Source organism: Phaethon aethereus (assembly GCF_964289735.1).
Source record: "Phaethon aethereus genome assembly, chromosome: 3".
Taxonomy (NCBI): Eukaryota; Metazoa; Chordata; class Aves; order Phaethontiformes; family Phaethontidae; genus Phaethon; species Phaethon aethereus.
The window spans coordinates 122,602,293-122,622,818 of record NC_138576.1 but is presented as its reverse complement, the minus strand read 5'-3'; the positions used below and the strand labels follow the sequence as shown (position 1 = coordinate 122,622,818).

General features: G+C 41.4%; 1 protein-coding gene across 1 annotated transcript in view; it reads left to right on the top strand.

Annotated features, from left to right (window-relative positions):
• Window positions 1-20,526, top strand: part of MACROD2 (mono-ADP ribosylhydrolase 2) — a gene marked incomplete at its 5' end in the record, with an annotated part of 899,733 nt that overhangs the window by 22,437 nt on the left and 856,770 nt on the right. Inside the window, one exon of the mRNA XM_081997745.1 lies at window positions 2,782-2,889. Within this exon, the coding sequence (XP_081853871.1) occupies window positions 2,782-2,889 (108 nt within the window). The remainder of the gene's footprint in view (window positions 1-2,781; window positions 2,890-20,526) is intronic.

Genomic DNA, 20,526 nt, shown 5'->3' with positions numbered 1-20,526 from the left:
TCAAAGATGTACAAGGCAGCATATGCTTTTACTGCTGAACTGTATTAAAGACAGGGGTCATCAGGGATCTCCCAAGAACTCTGGGGCAGGTAAGGGGCTTGCTGAAGAGGATGTGGTAGATCACATAGGAGTGTGGTTTTTTTCTCTCACAAGATAGTGAATTTACTAATGCTGTTCTGTGTGGAAGGAGTCTCGGGAGAACCACACTCAAATTTATTCAGTGCTTGCAAAGAGTGGGAACTAGAGGCAAACTTGTGAAGGTTGTGGAAGATAGAAAATGGGGAGGCAGCGCTGGTGTGCACAACATCATGTTGTGTGACACCCTGCAGAAAGAGTTAGATGAACTTGCTGGTGAATTGACTAAGGGACATCTTAGCTTTCCCTCTGACTCAGAAATTGGTGATAATAAGAATTACCTTTTTTTAATGTGTGGTATCTGTTCTCCTCATGGCTCTTCCTAGTCCTTTTTTTTTTGTTTGTTTTTGTATTGTATTGTAGTATCCAAACTGTACTTTCTATTTGAACTTACATGGTTTTAGTTTAGAGAATTTGATGTGTTTGACTTGACGTTAACTAGTGTTGCAGTAACTCTGGCAGAAGGTGGAAGGGAAGGACGATGGTCTGCATTTAAATTTGGCAGAGCTCCAGTAGGAGCTGTCCTACTTGCTGGCGGAATGCAGTTAATGTGAAAGCAGGTAATAAATCAGGCTCTGTAAATCAGTCACAGAGGCTGATTTTTATTTTAATAGAAGTCAACAGCTAACTGCAATCGTTACCTTCTCTGGAAAAACGGATGAACAGTATAACTTTTAGGTTAGAGTCATATAAGTTTCTTATTATGGTAATAAAAACTTGATACCTTTCCACGGAAACACTCTTAACACTTGGTTAAGACACTGAGGGTGATCTGGTGGCAATGGAATAGTTGCTTTAGGAGCCGAATACAGAAATTAAACTCATGAACACATGCACTAGAATACAAGACTATCTTTATGCTAGTGTAAGTCATAGTGGCAACGTGTCTGTTGCTGGAGGTGGCATGGATTCTGCACTACGCATTTGATAGCTAATCTAAAGTAGAATTGAGTGAGACTAGTTATTTTGGAGTGGTTGAGATAAATGATGGTTTCTGATAGGAGTCATTTGTGCTGAAGTTAGAAGAGTAAGAGCTAAGATCATAGAGTCATAGAACGGTTTGGGTTGGAAGGGACCTTAGAGATGATCTAGTTCCAACCCCCCCCTGCCATGGGCAGGGACACCTTCCACTAGACCAGGTTGCTCAAAGCCCCATCCAACTTGGCCTTGAACACTTCCAGGGCTGGGGCATCCACTTCTCTGGGCAACCTGTTCCAGTGTCTCACCACCCTCATAGTGAAGAATTTCTTCCTTACATCTAATCTAAATTTACCCTCTTTGAGTTTAAAGCCATTACCCCTTGTCCTATCACTACACGTCCTTGTAAAAAATCCCTCTCCAGCTTTCTTGTAGGCCCCCTTCAGGACTGGAAGGCTGCAGTAAGGTCTTCCTGGAGACTTCTCTTCAGGCTGAATGACCCTGACTCCCTCAGCCTGTCTTCATAGGAGATGTACTCCAGCCTTCTGATAACAACTTGTTTCTACTTATGGTTGACTGTAAGGCTGACAAATTTGAGCAGGTATACTTGAATTGGTGGAAGTTCATTAAAATGAAGGTTGATGTAAAAACTAAAGGGCCAAATTTGTTTGGACTCCTACCTTCTCACTAAATCTTCCCTTGAGGCTTTTTCACTTAAAAATAAATTTTACTTGTTCTGAAGATTGGGAACTGTTTCCCACTTAAATTGTCACTTTAGCAATTCAGTTATGTTTCTAGCCAATATATGAACTCAAGCCTCTTGAGACACTTGGCTTGTGTCAGAAAGCATTGATTTAAAAAAAAATAGTAATAAAAATCAATTAAACAATCTTTCCATCTCTCCTAAGTTCTTTGCTAATGTCGTGGATGTCTAACAGTACAAGACTATGTTAAGCTTTTGGCCAATATGTGTTTGTAGAAGTGTTTGATGTAGCTGAACAGATAAATAGATTGAGTATTGTGCAAATGAAGTGAATTGGTGATGCAAAAATTAAGAGTTTACCAGAATAAGGGGCCTAGTATAATATTTTTTTAGTAACGAGTATTTTGAAAGTTAATGTATGTTGTGTCTTCACCCATCCTCTAGTTGAGTAATTTAAGATGGCAAAGCTCCCAAGTTTAAATTTACTGGTCTTTTAATTCTGTTTTTGTCTTCTCCCCACTACCTGCTTCCAGGGCTAGTTCTGAATTTTGGGGCCGTTGGCAAATGACGTGCTTTTGTGGTGTGGTATGCATTCACAGTAATTCTGAGTTGGATAAATTATTGCTTCAGCAGGAGGATTATCTTAACTAATTTTTCTTTTTTTTTTTTTTTTTTTCCCTGTGATGTGCACCTTTGTGGTTACCAAAGAAAATTATTGGATGGATCTAGCTCCAAAAAATGTGCATGTTTATAAATTTTTTTTTTTTAATCAAATGGTATGTGGGCAAAGAATCAGTGCTTCATAGTAGTTTGTATTTGAAAACAAATAGAAAGCAAGCAGTGTGATTTTTAGGGAAATGTTAGTATCTTTGTGGGTTACCGGTGCCCTCTGGAGGCGAAACTGAAAGATGCAGCAGTCTGACAGCCATAGTATGACTGGAACTGTTGATACCTGCTCTGGACTTCTAAACGGGGACCTCAGACCCACGTTTGTAATGTGGTTTTACTGCTTGCTTGTTTTTTAGGTGAAAACGCTAAAGAAGATCTGCAGGGGAAGAAAAGTCTGAGCGAGAAAGTCTCCCTGTATAGAGGTGACATTACACTGCTTGAGGTTGATGCCATCGTTAATGCTGGTAGGTGGTTAAATGCTTTATGTTGTTATGTCTCAAAAATCCTTTATAGTGCCACGTTACAAGTTGGAACTTTGAAAAGTTACATAAAATTGGTATGTCCTGTGGAGATCCGTTGGAAACTACGTATTTTTTCCTAATTTCTCTATATTGCTTTTTTTCATCCTGCGTGCCTTTACTGTGACAAGGATTATTGTGAAACTTTAATAGCATGGTCACCAAGAAAAAATAATGATCTTGCATCCATTTTTTGACTTGAGTAGCTGAGACTTCACGCTTCACATTGTAAAAGGCTGAACTTTGTTACTGAGCTACTGCAGTATGAAAACTGCAATGAAATAAAAAACATTCCAGTCTGCTTCTGTAAATCAAGACATTTGTGGGCTGGGTAGTGTGAAAGCCTTAACAATAAGGCAATAGGAAAACTGAGTTTCTGTTTTATGTGGTTTGAATATTTGCTGTCTTGTAGGGAGATTATATTTTTCAAATTTTTGGTCATGACCTACAGAGTTCTAAATGTTTTAGTACCTCTTCTTGCTCGGTGACCGCGTCTCCATGTATGCAACTGAGGTGAAGAACTGTGTAGCATTTTCTTGTGACAAATGTGGGGTGAAATGCCTATGCAATTAAGTTCTTTGTGCATTAGGTTATAATAAGCTAATTTGGCTGGTTGGGAAAGACTGGGGGAAGGTTTCGCCCCGCACACATGCCCCAGCCAAATCTTGCTTTCACTCTCCACCCCAAAAAGAATATGGTTTGTGTGTCTGGAAGTTGGAATCCCCCCTAGTATTTGCCTGGCATTGTCCATGGTTGTTGAGTATTGATTCATTTTCAAGAGCTAATTTTTGGTGGTATTCATTTATTGGAAGGAAACATACTGGGGTATCTTCTCTGTGATGGAATAAAGTGCGGAGATTTGCAAGGTTGTATTGGCCAAAATTGATGTGTTTGCTTATCCCAGTGAAAAGCTGTGTGGAGATATTTGCTCGTGCCTGCAAAGAGTAAGGAAATCTTTGTTCATACAGTGTAGAAGTTAGTAAACAGACTCTCTCAGACTGTTAGGTGGTGTTTCTCTCTGCGTCACTCCCCACTTCACAGTGGAGACATGCTACTGGGTTTTGTGAAGTACAAGTAGAATGCTTAGTTATCTCAAAACACATTTTTGTACTCCATCAGGTAATGAGGATGGTATTTCCATGCAGAAGTTTTAAATTAATCTTCCAGTTTACTGGTGCACAAAAGCCTTTCTAAATTACGGACAAACAATACAGTAGCATCCATGTAACTCGATCCTCTCCTCGCTGTGTTGGCGAGGCCTCTGAAGCCTTAATCTTTTTACTTTTTTTCCCCCTTACTCCTTTAAGATGATATTTCCAGTAGTGCTCTCGCTGACTTCCTTACTTTACTACTCTACAGTAAGTCAATATTAGCATACTTCTCTCAATTTATATTTAAATTCTCGTTGTTCGTAGGAGTCTCTCGAATTACAGGCTGGAACTAGTTGCAGATTAGCTTTGTAATAGGAATACTTTGCTTTTCTTGATTTAAAGGGGTTTTCTCTCTTTCTTAAAATGTCCAAAAACCTACATCCCAGACTACCGATGACATTATGTACCTGGAAGCTTGCCTGCCATCCTGGTAAGGAATGCATCTATCTGAGTAGAAGCAAAAACCAGAACCTAATTTAAATCAACACATATTAGTATGTAATTTTGAGGAAAGGATAAAGACCACTCAAAACAACACAAAAAGACTGAGGTTGAAAGACCTAAAGACGAACATAGGACTCTTGAAATATTTAGAAGGCTTTTGACAAGAAGAAAGAAGTTGTTTCTGCTGATGTCTTCTGTAAGTAAGTTAAAGAGGAGTTGGACTTGGGCTTAATGAGTGGTTCGGGTTAGGTGTTGGGAAAACTACTTATTTGAAGGGACAGGGATACTTTCCTGTATCAGGCTGAGACGTAGCAGCAGTCCTAGGTTGGGGCATTGGAACGGGTGGATTTTTGAGATTCTTCTAGGCCTCTTCTTCTGTCATCTTTTATAGTTACTATGGTGTATAATATATTAAGTATTAGGAGTTGTTAATATGCTTTGGTTAAAATACTGACCTGTAGTTACCTAGAAAAATCAAATATTTTTATATGTCAATGCAGTAATTAAATTTTAAGTGAAAGCCTTTGATTTGCTCATGGTTTCAGTATTACTTTTCTTTTCAACTTAAGCTTTAATTCTCCTCCTTATTGTGGAGGATAGCTGGAAAGTTAAATGGGGGGGTGGATGTTTTGGTTCAAGATCCATACTATTTATGTGAAAAAGCCAATTGCTGCACTGAGATTTCTTTAAATCGAACCAAGTTTCAGTGAGATTGTAGCATCTCTTGGATGGTATCTAAAAACATGTTTCTGCATTTTATGATGCTTTTGTAATGAACTCCATTGTTTTTCTTTCTGCAATTAAAATTACCCAAGCCTCAAAGAGATAAAGCAAAAAGCAGTCACAGTACCAGCTTCTCTCTGTAAGTTGAATAAAGTGCAGCCCATAGGGAGACAGAGTTTTTAAAGGTAAATCTGTGCAAGTTCTTTCTATACTCAAAGCTTTTTGGCTACCCTGGATGTTAATGACTGACATTTCTCCCTAACCCAGGGCTTGCAGCTGGCAGGTAGAATGAAGGAAGAGACCTTCTTGAGACTTCCTCTCTGAATTTAGGAATTCTGTTAACCATCTTCTGTAATAAATCCTTTAACATACAACAACTTGTATCAAAATTAAAGCCACAGGAAGATACTTACGGTTTGAATGTTTTTGTTTACATTGACTTCTGCTAACAACAAAATATACCTTAAGTAAAGGAAATAGTATGGCAAATTCTGGGGCCGTGGAAGGGTTCCAAGTGGATGTCTGCAGTTTTGGATGCAAACATATTGGCGCAAAAAAAATTGTATTTTCTAATACTTGCCTGTGAGGGATAAATGAGACATAAATGGATTTACTTGATTAAACAAGGCTGTGAGAATATGTGCGGTAACTTGCCTGTAGTGCTGATTTTATACTGTGATGTCCTCCTTTGGGCATTCATGTAGCAGCGTGACTCTTCAGAGTATGGCCAAGTTTATTTCTGAGCTATGCTACACAAACACTTCTGTTAAATTTAGTAGCTTACCTTATGCTCTGACTTCTGTTTCCCATTTGAATTTCTCGTACGTAAATGAGAGTCAAATTGATAACTGAATTTATTTTGTTAGGCTAGCAAAGGTGTTAATGGTAAACTTAACGTAGCTAAATACCAAGATATCACTGATGAGCACTGCTACAAAAGGATCCCTTTTCTCTTTAACAGACAACCTGAATGTTACTTACTTTCCAAAAATGTTTTGAAAGTATTTTATGCTAGAAGAGGACAACTGTGGAAACAGTGGAAGCTTGTGTCTTTGCTCGCTGTCAAAACAACCATATCAAAACAGCCACTTTGAAATCATTCGTGATCAGAGTGAGGATCTGTCTTCTGGCTTCTGAAGAGAGTGAGGGTTAACCTGAGATGCAGCGTGACAGAGAAGGTAGCTGAAAAAGGGAGCTGATGTACCATTTTGCTAAAATGGATGTCAGTTGTCTACCCCTGTAAATGTGTTATCCTTCCAGAATGGTTCCCTAAAACTTCCTTGCTACTCATTGCATCGCAGACAGGTATTAGTTTAACTCGATGTTTCGCCTAAGGTCTCCAGTTACGTTAATTTCCCCACCCTCCCCTTTTTTTTAAGGATTCGGGTAAGGTTGGTGCAAAAATCTTATTTTTACTTCTATATCCTTTTCTGCTCTTTTGGTGTTACACTCTAAGAATGTGAACAGGCTGTCCTTGAGGTATGTACTTACTGCATAAATCCATGATAATTGGCCTTTTTAACAAATTAAATATTCTTGGATGTCACTTCATCCTGATGCCAAAAGTGCCGCAAGCACCTGGAAGTCAGAGAGCCACAATTAGCCGACTTCCAAATAACTTGTGGGAACTGGGCTCGGGGTGCGTGTGTTGTGTGTTTAGGGGAGGGACAGGGGGTCGTTTAGTCCCTCTGCCCCTTTCAGCTCTTTTAACATGAGTTTTATTCATACTGCAGGCATTTCCTGATGGAAGGCATTTCTGTGGACCAAATGGGCTATCGGGAAAAAAACCCGTTTCAGATAATATTGGAGTACTAAAGCCACAAAATGTGTAATACCACCCCACAGGCGACACCAGCTCCTTCTACCGTAATGTTGTTGAGCTGCTTTCTCCCAGTTGTGATAGGGACTTAGGGAGCAAGTCTTCCTGCTGGCGGTTTGTTCAGCAGCAGTCCAAAATAAGGGGTGTACGTCCCGAGTTGCAACTCCAAAAAAAATTGTTTCCCTCTGAGTCTGCTTGCCTGCTGCCTCTGCTTATTTAAAGTCTGGATGGTGTGACATGATGGTCTCATGGCTTAGGTGGGTCTGATGCAGTAGCACTGGTCCTGCCCAAAGTTTTCAGGACTAAACAAAAAGGATTTTGTGTTTTGTCCACCAGTCATGGAGCTTATTCTGCTCACTTTTAGGCTTCTTCAAGTATGTTATTTTTCTAGAGCAGCCACTCCCAACTGGGGAAATAAGCAGTAAAAGCCTCAGTAAGTTTTGAAAAATAAATTGTGCAATATTTATAGTATGACCTAAGCAGTAAATACTGAATTTGCTCTGCATTTTCAATAAATATGGGGAAAAATATGTTGCTCTTTATAGCATATGCAGTAACTCTTAAATCTGAAGTAAATACGGGACTTGCACTTTTGGTGTGGTTGTGATATGTATGTCTACGTACCTGATATACCTTAAGCAGCAGTTCATCACTACTGACCTCAGGTATTCATTAACTTCTTACCTGTTAATTAATCTTCCTGGCCCCGTTCTAAGGTAAGACAGCATGTACTAATGTCCTCGTGAGTGAGTTTTTACTAGGAGCAAGATCGAGGGGAAATGATTATGGGGAGGGGGGGAAGGATTATCCTTAATTGGTTGAGGGGAGGAGGATGACTTGGAGAACACTAGAATAAATGTTATTTCTTCTTAGCTTTGAAGAATATTTTTGGATATCTGTACAGAAGCATGGTACTGAGAACAGAAACCTTTACTGGAAAAAGGAAGGTGATCAGTTCTATTCGAGTAGGTATTTCTGGTAATAAGTCTATAGTGTTGCTCCTAAATTAGTAATTAGACGGTTGCTACAGTTATAGCAACTAGGTGGCTCCCTTTAAACTGTATTTGAGTACTGGCACAATCTCTAATCCTCCCACATTTGGGGAGAAACTGTCACTTCTTAAAGGGAGTATTTTTTCCACATGCAAAAACAAATGGGAAGGGAAATCTTACTCTGATAAATAGTGAAAAGAGTTAGTGAAGAAAATAAGTAAACAACTTCTTATATCCCTTTTTTTACTAACCTCTGATGCTGGAATTTAGTTACTGAACGTCATACTGTTGAAGAAGAGGTTTCCCTGGAGGAAACCACCTATCTGCGGAGGATCACTTTGGCCGGGGCTGCTGGTTTGGCGGACACACGCTGCACAGGTTTCTCTGCTTCCTTGGCATGTTCTGCAGGGCCAGCTGATGACGGTACGCAGAGGGGAGGATCTCTTGCGTGCTTTAAGAGGCAAGAGTGTTTTCAGGGAGTGGATTACGTCTGAGATGCTAACAAATTTGTAGCAGTTTGAAACGCTTGTCCAGCTGTACCTCTCTGCCCTGGTACTGGAAGTGTGTGGAACTGGAAAAATGTTCAGTTGCGAATGGGCTGTGTTTGCCTGCCTTGTTGTGGGACTGGTTTCCACTGGAGCCTCTGCTTGACTTGACTGAGGAGATGAAGGAGCCGCTTTCATATCAGGTCTCAACTTCCCGTAATGACTATGCCTTTCCTCCCTCAGGCTTCTGGCTTCACAGCCAGGTTTAAGTATTTTAGCGCAACAGTAATCCCTTTCTCAGTTTTCTTAACTGGAGATAGCAACAGATTTTCTTCTGGACTCTTCCTGGCCTTGACCTTGAAGTGTAATCTGATTGTTTAACTTTATGAGGCATGCCATTTTTCTCGAGTCCAGAATTACCCATCAAGGTAGAGGTATTATGCATTGAAACTGGGAACTGAATATATTATCAGTGAATTGTGCTTAAATGAGTGTGTAAGGATAGATAGTGGCTGAACTATGCCCTTCCACATAAACAGCTTGTTAATGCACAATCAGTCACCGCAGTTGCCTTGAACTTGGTGCTTAATGAACAGATGGGGAAAAAGGATGGATTCTAATCTGAAACAGATCTGACATCAGGCAGTTTCACTGATTGCTAATCCATTTCATTTGGCAACTTAATTTATCACACAAAATTTTCATCTTGTAGCTTCTGAAGTAGAAATTACTTCAGAAGTGGCCTGTCTGAATATTATGGAGTTATTTCAGTCAGTTGCTGGGCCTGAACTAATATTGTGTGTATACTTACTCTCCCCCTTCTTATTTACAGTGACCAGTAGTTACTACTCTGGAACTTATTTGAAATTATTCTTCAGCTCTTCATTCAGTATAAAAATAAGTTCCTTAACTCAAATGTTCCTGCTATTGAAAGTGGAATCAACAAAATGTAAAGTCTGCCTTAAAGTTGCTTAAAGGATTTTTGCATGGGATGTTTGCATTTATTACCATTGATTCTCTGGGTTGTTGTGGCGTTGTTTTTTCCCAACTGAGATAAACATAAATCGTTGCTTGTGCTGAGAGCTTCTTGGTGAGTTTGATGTCTAGTAGCATGTTTTGTAAGCACGTCTTAAATGTTTTATCTCCAGTGTACAGATAGGGAAACTGAAAACTTGTATTGCAGTCTCTTGCATGGAGTCATCTGGCATCTGTCTACGTAACTTACACTGTTGTAATTTCCTTTAGGAATAGAACCAATAATGCTAACAAATTGTTGTTAATTTGGTTTTCCTCTTTAGTGTGAGCAGACTGTGTGGTGTTAATCAAAGGTTTCTCAAGTTAATTTACAGTTGGTGCAATTACACTTGTGTGTAGAGGCCCAGACTAATTTATATATAGTCCCCAACTTATTCATCAGAAAAGTCAATGTTAATAGTTGAGGGAATCGGTCATTCTCAATCATGACATCTGTGGGTGAGTTTATTACTGCTGTCTGTGGAAAATACTTTAAGCGTGGCTGGTGAGTAGTAGACATGATTAAACTTGCCCTCTGCTTTTTGTGTAATCTGATTTCAGTGTAGTTCTTCCCTTCAGTGTAACACTCATTTGGATGAAAACTAAAAATCTGTGTAAAGTGACAGTGATCAAGAGAATGAAACCAAAGAAATGTACAGCTAGAGGTGCAGTTTAATTTAGGTGGATTATTTTAGCTGCTGTCTCAGTCAAACACCATTTGCTCTAAGGATGTGGCAAACGCTTAAGATTGAGGAGACTAACTCGGAAAAGTTTTGCAGCAAGTATGGTCACAAGATACTTTGAAAATATCCCAGGTATTATTAATATAACTCAAAACTTAAGAACAGAAAAAGAGAGGGTTAGCAGTGCTCATGGCAGAAATGGACTTTTTTCCTTGTCCTGGGATTCTTCGGGAGGGGGAAATGAATTGTGGTGAAATGTTTTCCATATGCTAATACCAGTGTGCTTACCGCTGGGTCACTAAGCTAACAGAGACGGCTTCTGGGGGGGGTCTGTGCCCCAGACGTGGGCCTGGCTGTTACCCTGCCGAATCATGTGGTGGTGTGCCTGTGAGCTGAGGGTCTCGGGCGATGGAATGAAGAACCTAAGCCTTGCATGCCTACAGGGAAAGCCGTGCCGATCAGCCCGCCGTATGGCCGGGTACTGCAAACAGGCACTTCATATTAACAAGCAGTGGGATGTGAGGGCTCAGTGACTTACTGAGAAGCCATAAAAAAAGCAGTAGATAAGAAAATACACTTCCCATTGGAACAATGTGCTTAAAAGGCTCCTTCAACTAACAAATTGTGGACGGAGGCACCAGGCTCACAGTGAGTTGAGGTTCAGAGCAAGGCTGTTTGACTTCCCATGTTATTCGTCTCCCCGCACTGGCATAGAAGCTTGAGTAGAATGATAACAAGGTTGCAGAATACTTAAGTATCTAATATCGGAATGTCTAAAACAGGTTGCCCAGAGAAGTTGTGGATGCCCCATCACTGGAAGTGTTCAAACACTTGAACAGGGGGCTCTGAGCAACCTGTTCTAGTGAAAGATGTGCCTGCCCAGGGTGGCAGAGGGGTTGCACTAGATGATCTTTGAAGGTCCCTTCCAACCCCAACCATTCTACGATTCTGTGAAATACCTTGGCACAAAGTCAGATGGCTAAGTATCTCTTCTGACTGCATTCAGCATGGTCTGTTAGTTTTCTGATAATCTAGTGTAAAGCGGGCATGGTAGACATTTTTAGTAGCCTAATCTAACCTGATAGTCCATGGCACGTAGACTTATTTAACAGTCTGGTCTTCATCAGTGTTGATGCTTTTCAGGCCACTGTTTGTTTTGCCTAGACCCGTATGTTCTCCTTATTTCTTTGTGCATCTGTTGTTGGAACCCATTTATTGTCTCTTATTATTTCTAGGCTCCCTGGGGCAAGAATTGTCTATATAAACCATGTGTGGCTGATATTTTCCTTTTTTAATAAACAAAAAAACCCCAAACTGCTATAGGAGCTTTATGAATACAAATAAAACGTTTCAAGTAACTTTGATGCTTTCTGGAGTAGAGGAAGAATGGGTGGGAGTAGAGGACACTACTTGCATCATTTGTGACTTGTCAGGTTTAGAAATAACTTGTTGCATCATAGTGTTTGTGCTTTCCGTCGGTCCTCCTCAATTCTGAGGTTTGTGCTTGGCCACTCAAATTCAGCACGTTTCATCTCCCTAAAAAGAGGGACGGTGTGTTGCAAGCAGGGCAGGCAGAGCTGCGTGGGCTCTGCTGGAGATCCAGGCTTCTAGCAGTGTTGAGTAATTAAGGGGAAAAGTAACAGGCTGTGAAATGTCGGGACTTCACTGTATCATCCTCTCTTTTAGCTTCTCTGTCCTCTGACACTGCTTTATTTTATCCTGTGTGGTTTGAGGGGATGGTAACGTAAACTCCTTGCTCCTATTAGCAGAACTTTCCTGTATTCCAGGACTGTAATGTAGATTTTACTAACTACCAGACCAATGTGATTATTAATCCTTCGTGCCATGGTTACCCTGGACTTTTTCCGTGTGTGCTCTTCCTCGAGAAAACTAACTACCTTCAGGCAAACACCTGCGAGGCTGGATTTCTTAGAAGTCTTTAACTTCTTGCAGTAGTGGAGCAGGGCTGGCGTGGGACACCATGGGTGCTTTCTGACAGCAGGTGGCAATAGTGCCACTGTTATTGCGAAGCTGCTTTTTGCCTGTGTACCTTAATTTTCCTGGACACAAAATCAGTAATGACTTAAGCAGAGGAAACAAAATGCCTGTATTCTAGGGCTGCTTGTGGGATAGGCCATTGATACGGCTGGTACTTATTAAATGTCTACTCCATTTCATTACGTGCTTGGAGTGTGTTTGAAAGAGAACAGGAGGCAGGCGTGGTTTGGAAGACCTATAAGCATCTGTTTTACTTCAGAGAGGAATATATTTAGGAAGGACCTTGCTTTCAGCCTGCCTCATCCTACCTCTGACAGCGCAACTGTCGTCTTGAGCGCGCTGATGGAGCAACGTGGTGTAAGAAACAACTCGAGGTCCGCTTGAAGAATTATGCTGTGTTTCATAATATCAAATGCACTTCGTCGTGATTTAAACCCAGGCGGCGACTAAGCACCACAGAGCCGCTCGCTCTCTCCCCCTCGGTGTGACTCTGGCACATGTAACAGTTACTTGGGAAGACAAACGCCGTAACTCTGGACATCCACCCACAACCCCCCCGCCCCTTCCTCCTTCTTCCCCCAGCTTTATATGCTGAGCATGATGTCATACGATATGGAATATCCCTTTGGTCGGTTGGGGTCAGCCATCCCAGCTGGGTCCCCTCCCAATTTCTTATGTACCCCCAGCCTACTCGCTGGTGGGATGAGGTGAGAGGCAGAAGAGGCCTTGACTCGGTGTGAGCATGGCTCAGCAATAATGAAAACATCTCGATATTATCAACACTGTTGATAATATTTCCAGCACAAATCCAAAACATAGCCCTGTGCTAGCTTCTATGAAGAAAATTAACTCTATTGCAGCCAAAATGAGCACACACTTTTAATCCGGATTTGTGGGAGATTTTGTGGGTTTTTTAAGCCAATAGTTGCAACAGTATGTCCTCAGGCGTACCGATAGGCATGCAACACGGTGCTTTTCAAGCTTTTGCATTTTAAAAAACCCAAGCCGGTCAAGCTTCTAGTAATTGCAAAGTGTTAGGACACAGAAGACTTTTTTGAAGTCTCCTCCCTCTGCATTACCTACAAAATCTTGGCAGCAGGTTGTCAACTGGTAGGCTGAAATAGTCTATGTAGTGTTGATATTGCCCCCTTGTACTTCTCTGTCCAGATGTATGTTTGCTCTTCTCTACCTTTATGTTGTAACTATAAACACACTGGGATGGACTCGGTTGTTCTGGGTTTCTACAGATAGTAGCTCGACATGATCTCAGTCAGTGTAAGTAATATGGTAAGGTTAGCATGGCAATTAGTATTTCTATGCAAAACATAATCCCATTAAATACACGCAGTTAATTATAGATAGGGGAAGGTCTACTTTGATTGAAGCAAGTAAACTTTATCTCGTCTAACTTAGTAGATGCAGAAAACGGGATATCTACGCACCAAAATGGTAATGAGAGTTGATGCTCAAAAATGCTGTTGTGTAGCAGTGTGGCTAACCCTGTCTGTCTCTTCTTCCTTCCCCTTTGGCCGAAGGCATTGCTTTCACTTAATTCTCTTAGCTGCTGAGTAGAAGACTGATGCCGTGTCTTCCACCCTTATGATTTCAAATTTGCCTAGTGTTTTGCCATTTGCTACAGATTTTAGGGAAGCTTTTCAGAAATTCTAGTCACTTGAAATACAGTTTCAATTACTTGTTATGTAAATAATTATGGACTGTGAAATGCAGTTTAGGTTTTGTTTTGACCTATGGCTGTTAGAAAGTGACTTTTCCGACAAAAGGAAAATGTTTCTGTTCCATATCCAGAAGTTGCTTTCTTTAGGAATTCAGTATGTCCCTCACTTAAAAATTACTATTAAGGGTATGGCTTGGCTTGAAAAATCTGGATTCCAAACTCCTTTACGTGACCTGCTGTCACAGTTGTGAAAACTAGCAATGGCAGCTAAATATACATCAAAGCACAGTGGAGGCTTGCGAAAGCAGTATTTGCTTGTTAATCCAGGCGTAATGGCAAGTGTTGTTGGCATCATGTGCGAGTAATAGACACTGGTACGTTTATATGCCGCTGTTCGGGTTGTTTCTGAAACACGCTGTGTTGTTTGGATGTATGTGGGAATTGTTTTAATTATAGTGTTGAAGGTGCTGCAAAGCCCTATGCTTTCTTCAGAACGGCGTGGCGACGAGCTACCGGTGCTCCCCTGCGTCTCCGATTCCTGGGAAGTTTGCGCTCAGAGGTGACCAGACTATTCAAATGCGACTTTAATATCTCCTGCCCGGATTGTCACTTGGACAACCTGCTTGAGTGGCCGAGAGGGGACGTGGGTGGTGTTGTTCCTTCCTCCTTTGGAGTACCCTGTCGCAAATACCGGCCCCCTGCCTGCAGAGGAGCTGCTTGGAGCTTTGCTGCTTCTCCCCTGAGCTGTGCTGGAGGGCAGGCAGTCTCATAAAGAAGAGATTGCTTGGCTCTTGTAGGAGCTGTATTGTAATGGCCCTTGTTCTCAGACGGTTTCGGCAGTGATGCCTTGAAGCCCACGGCTTTTATTGCCTGTTGTGTTTGAGTAGGTGAAATTTTTGGCAACATGCTGATTCAGAAAACTTAAGATTACTGTTCCTCGTCACTTGCGTGTCTATGCTGCAGTTAACTTTAATCTGGTGTACAACGTGAATCACTGAAGTATGTCTCTGTAGCACCTTTGCTTTATGCTTTAAAGTTGGTTCCTGTAGAGCAATAAATAGAAATAGTTAATATTTGCTATGCCTGGTTGTAGGCTGTCTCAAAAAGAAGGCTCTGTCAGCTATATTTGACTTGTGTTTAGAATGTTTTGCATTGCAAATCCATGTTAGAAATGCTTTTAAATTTAAAGTGTGAACCATATTGCTTTTTCAAGAGAACTGTACTCTTGTGTCATGTGAAATAACTTTTTATTTAAGAAGGAGATGGTATTGCTGTCAACTCTATCAAACCAGGTTGTAGAGGAATGTAAGTCTTCCCAGTGACTTGATATGCTAGATAATATTAACTGGCAACCCATTTCCTTTACATTTCTAAGAATTTGTGGTGTATAGCCTATTTCAGAGAGACTCCGTTTTTTCATCCTGATGGTTTCAGTTCACTTTGAAGTGATTACGTTTAGCAGCGTGGTCCCGGTCACTACTTGACTAGTTCCGAGTTTCTGCACATCTGAGTCCTGATATTACTCTTTCTGACATCAAAATCTAATTTTATAATGCCATCCAGAATAGTCAGTGAAAAATGGTGGATTTTACCTGCAGAGTTCCCTAAATCGGGAAAAGTAACAGGAATCCAGAATGCATGCACAACTTCTTATCTTGGAGGTTGTGCGCCAGTTTTCATTTTAGGTTGGCCATTACCTTATAAAACAACTGAATCTACCCCTGAGGGAAGGGTGGAAGAGGACAAATACAGCTGTTCTTAGTTTTCCTTTGAGTCCTTGGATGAAGGCATCTCTAAATGCTGGAGGCCAGGTGATTTTTGCCTTGTGTCACAGCAGAGCTTTGCCTACCAGCAGTTCAAACCTTGGCTCTGACCCAGCTAATTATAGTTTTGTTTTTGGTTGGGTGTTTGTTTGTTTTTTGTACTAGTAGATGACAAAACCCAACATTTTGGAAAGCTGAGTGATCAGCATTAGGAGTCTTTCGGCACAAAGAGCGATTTCTCTGCCTTGCACCTCCTTTCTGGCAAAAATAAACCTGCTTAGGAGGCTCAAACTTGGTGTTTTGGTAGGACTTAGAGCCCAAAGGCTCTTTAGGTCAGGAGTTTACCGCTTCAGAGGCTGCAACTCTAGCTCAGACTAGTCCCCAACAGCAGTAATAGGTTTGGTTAAAATAAAAACTGTTTCTTAAACTCCAAGTGAATCCCCTGGCAGATGGCACAAGGGGGGCTTTCAGGTGAGAATATTTATCTCTCTTATATAGTCTGTCAAAGACACAGCGTAAGCTTTCAGTTCCCTACTTCTTTCTTAGTGCCCATGTCCCAGGGGCTTGAGCTACATCTGGATTCTCCTCTTTCTTCATGCTGGCATTAGGATCTGAGCCAGAAAGGATAGCTTAGCAGTGTCTCTGCTGCCTTCCTCTGCTCTCCCATCCTCTAGTGGCTACCACCCCAGACGGTGTCCTGTGTTGACTGCAGCCTGCCTTTCTAGGTTTCCAGCCTTATCCTTCTTGGGAGAGAAGGATGGGAGCGGGGAAGCATACATGGTATAGCCTTTTCTCCTTAGAAAGGCCCCTATGAGCTGTTAGCAGGTGTAGTCTCATAGCTGTAAATCGGTGTCTCAAATCGTCACCTTCAGCCTTTGGCTTCAGTAGCCATGGGCACCAGCAGTCAGGTAAGCGGTGCTGGTGTATTTAAAATGAATTTTTCTTATTTGGGCCAGTGCTAATCATCTAGGAAAGCTGATTTTTGATCTTATTTCTTGACGGCCTCTTTTAGAGAGCCAAGGCTGTTCTGCTTTGCCTGGGGGTGAGAGTGAGATGGATGGCTCCTTGGTGTCTTTGCTATAGACACGGTGCCTCGGGAGTCTCCCCTGAGCGCCGCTGGAGTCACTTCATATTTCATAATCCCCTGCTGACAATTAAGTCAATTTGCTGGTGCAGGCGTGATGGAGCTAAGCTAGGACACGTTTCTTTTTTAGCTGGTATATGGAGTGAGAAGTTTACTCTTCTGCTTTGATTGAGTTGAAAACTGAAGGGTATCGTTACTCGTCCCTGGCTTGGAACGTGGATCGGATTTATCGGTGGCATTGCCACCCTTGCTGGACTTCTTACTCATAAATCTGTTTTCCTTTTTTTTTTTTTTTGGTGTGTTTTGTTTTGTTTTGTTTAAGGGGAGGAGGAATCAAGGCAGGCATGCGTTGAGTTTGGTGCAGAAGATGGTAAAGCACCGCTCCGCGGTGAGAAGGGATCCAGCCGTGAGCGGGGGACCCTGGAGCTCTACCTATGGACCTGCTTGTGGGAGTGGGGGAAGGACATGGCCTCCAGATCCAGGGCTTGAGGAAGAGCGGACAGGTGCTCTGGATCTGCGCAGAATAAGTAGCCTCTCTCTTGCCCAGCATGGTCTCTAACTGGATGAAGGGATTATTTTTTAAATTCCCTGGCCAAGTGCAACATTACTCGTGCTAGAAATACTAATTTGGCGTTGTTGTTGTTGTTGTTAAACAACATTATCTTATAGTCTTGCTAAACATATCACTTGGTTAGTATTTTCTTGTTCTAGCTTGGGTCTGCTTCTTTTCAATCCTGGCATGAATACAGTGCTGCAAATTTGGAGTTAGTTTGGTGAAGTGGAGGATGATTTAGTGTTAAGTGGAATTTTGGGTGCTTTCTGGTTGTGGTGAAATCAGTTTATGAATTGGCGTGCATTTTTTTGCATGGGGGTGTTATGTCTTTTAGACATGGGATCTTTTTAGTTGATGTTTGTACGCCTTTATCATAGTATCTCATTTTCAATGCCTATACTGCAATGTGTAATATGTGTGTATACTTGCAGTCATTGTATTTTGATTTTTTTTTTTTTTTTTATATATTTAACTGCAGTTCTAAGTGTTTTTTCCAGACTAGCAAAGTAAGTGGTCTGCACCATCAGCAGTCTGCCTGGTATTGTAGAAATACCGAAGATAAATTCTGTTTAATTAGCGAGACTGAAGAGTTTTAAGTTACGATCCTGAATTCTGTTCCCTTGCAATATACCTCTTGTGCGTGCATATAATGAATCTATGAATTAGGTAAGAACGAAAATGTATATATAAACCGGACATAAAAACAGGTGCTGAACAGCCCTAGGCTTTGGGTTCAACTTTTGTATTAAATCTGTCGAGGTATCCCATGGTGGGCTAATCCTTAGCAAGAGTGAGATATTCATACAACTTCAGTGGTGCACACATGAAAGTATTGTTTTTATATTACAGAAGTTTGTATAATCTTTCTTTCAAGTACATAATCTTTTAAATGCCCTCTTCTTTTTCTGTGTAGCATCATAATTGAATTTCCTGCCATGTAACACGCATGCGTGAAGATAGCCGGTGGGAGAAAGAAAGCTGGTGGAAAGAAAGATGTTGTTTGAAAAGGCTGTTTATGGATTTCTAGAATCATAGAATCTTTGGTTTGGAAGGGACCTTTTAAGGTTACCTTGGCCAACCCCCCTGCAGTGAGCAGGGACGTCTTCAACCAGATCAACTATATATATTTTTTAATTATTTTTTATACTGATGCAATTGGTTTACATGTTTCTTGTAAAAATGTTGCTGGGAGAAGCTGATGTGTTAATGGCTGTAGGGTTTCCATTCTCAAGCATTGGAAATCTGAATCTCCTACTTCTAAAGCAACTTTCTTCTGCTTTGTCCAGAACGTTTGCTTTTCAGAGTGCATGGATGACTCTTTAGTACTAACACATTATTCTTCTGAAGCTTAATACCTGCATAATATATAATAGCTTGCAAGTTTAATGAAAATGCTGATTTTAAATAAGGCAGTCGTGTCACTGGATAGATTTGTGTTTAAGCCTTGAATCTGGAAAAAGCTTCACAAGTTCTTACATTCTGGTCTAGGCATATTCACGTTCACTTTGGAAGGATTGTTCATACATAATTTAAGGACATATACAAGTCTTGAAAAACGATGTGTTAAAGGGCTACTTCTCATTGAAGTTTTTTTTTCCACAGTATTTAATAAAAAGGCACTAATTTTTGTTCTCTGTAAAAGCTGCTCTGTAATCACTGTAGTTCATTATTTCAGCTTCAAAGTGTAGTCTGTACAGAGAGGCAATGAGGTGTATCCACATCTAGAAATTAAGCAATAATCATGTAGTTTGGTGTTTCAACAGGCTTTGTTCATTAGTAAGAACAATGATCCATTGTACGTACTTGCTGTAGTCATGATGTTCTTAACAGTCTGAAACTTAAACTCTCCAGAATGTGTTTTTTTTTTTTTTTAAATATACATTCCTGACTGAAGCAGTGCTACCAGGTGTACCAAATGCACTTCCACATCTCTTGGTGTAATGGTAACTGTTCTGCAGAGCCATGATGAGAAGAATATCAGAAATGGTGTGTTGGTGTGCAGTGTGTGCGTGCATATGTACGTGGCTTTGGATTTACCAGTAATTCGTGCTTGCACTAAAAGCAAGAACACAACAACTACAGATGTGGCAGAATGATTGGAAAAGCTTCTTTAAATAAAACATATTTGAAGAAATTGAAGCGAAAGAAGGAGAAGCAAAGGCACAGCAAACACTGAGGAAAATAGAGAAAGGGGAGAAACAAAACTGAAGTGCTGCAGTTTAGTGGGAGAAGGGGGTGGGCACTGAAACACAAGTGGGCACACGCAGGAGAAATTTAGTGATTTGATGGGTTGGAGTTACTGAAGCTCGTCGTGCAATCCCATGAACCCAACTCCTAATGATTAAGACAATGCCTACAGAGGGTGAAGTCTGATCAATAAGACCGTAGGACGTGAAGAAAGGACTGCTTTTAATTTGAGAAGATGAGGGAGTGTTTAGATGTGCTCAAGATGTGAGTGGGAGGGAGCAGGAGAGGGTCGCTTGGCCAGGCAGGGTGTTGTGGGTTGGGGCTGTAATTATACAATGATTTGGAAGCTTCTTGGCAATAAAAACAATTTAAGGCTTTACTCTGAACGAGAGGGGTCTGTCTGTGCTTTAACTCCTCCCTTGGAAGCTGCCAACCCAAGATTGTCCTGGGCAAGTGCATGGAAATGTGGAAGTCAGCCATGGGGTGGAATTTCTGTCACCTTTCCAACCTTAGTGAAGCAATTCATCTTGTGACTGCATGTAAATGGTTTTTGTTACTAGTGTGTGCAAGGTAATTGTGAAATGCTTAGGGTGGGGAGGAGGGAGGGGGAGAAGTAGCCTGTGTTTTCGGTTGTTTTCAGTATTGCAAATGGAGTGGTGGCTACAGTCACTGAACCTCTCATCAAGCAGCGGCTGATTCTCAGTGACGTTTTGCTGCGCAGACTGTGCTTGCAGCCTGGAAGCTGTGCCGGAAGATGCCACGGTGCGCGAAGATCTCTTGAATCTGGCGTTTTTTTGGGGGTTTGTCCCAAAAATACGCTGTCTGCTGCAGTGCTGCTGCAGCTCGAGCGCTGCGCGTGCCGCTGTGGCTTCCGCACGCGGGTCCAAGGCAGTCGTCGGCCGCGCATCGTTACGCGATGGGGGGGGCAGGACGAAGCGCAGAGCCACAGCTCGTGAACGACTAGCTATCGGTGTTTAAATCTGACCCAAAGAAACGCCGAGCTGTGCGGTAA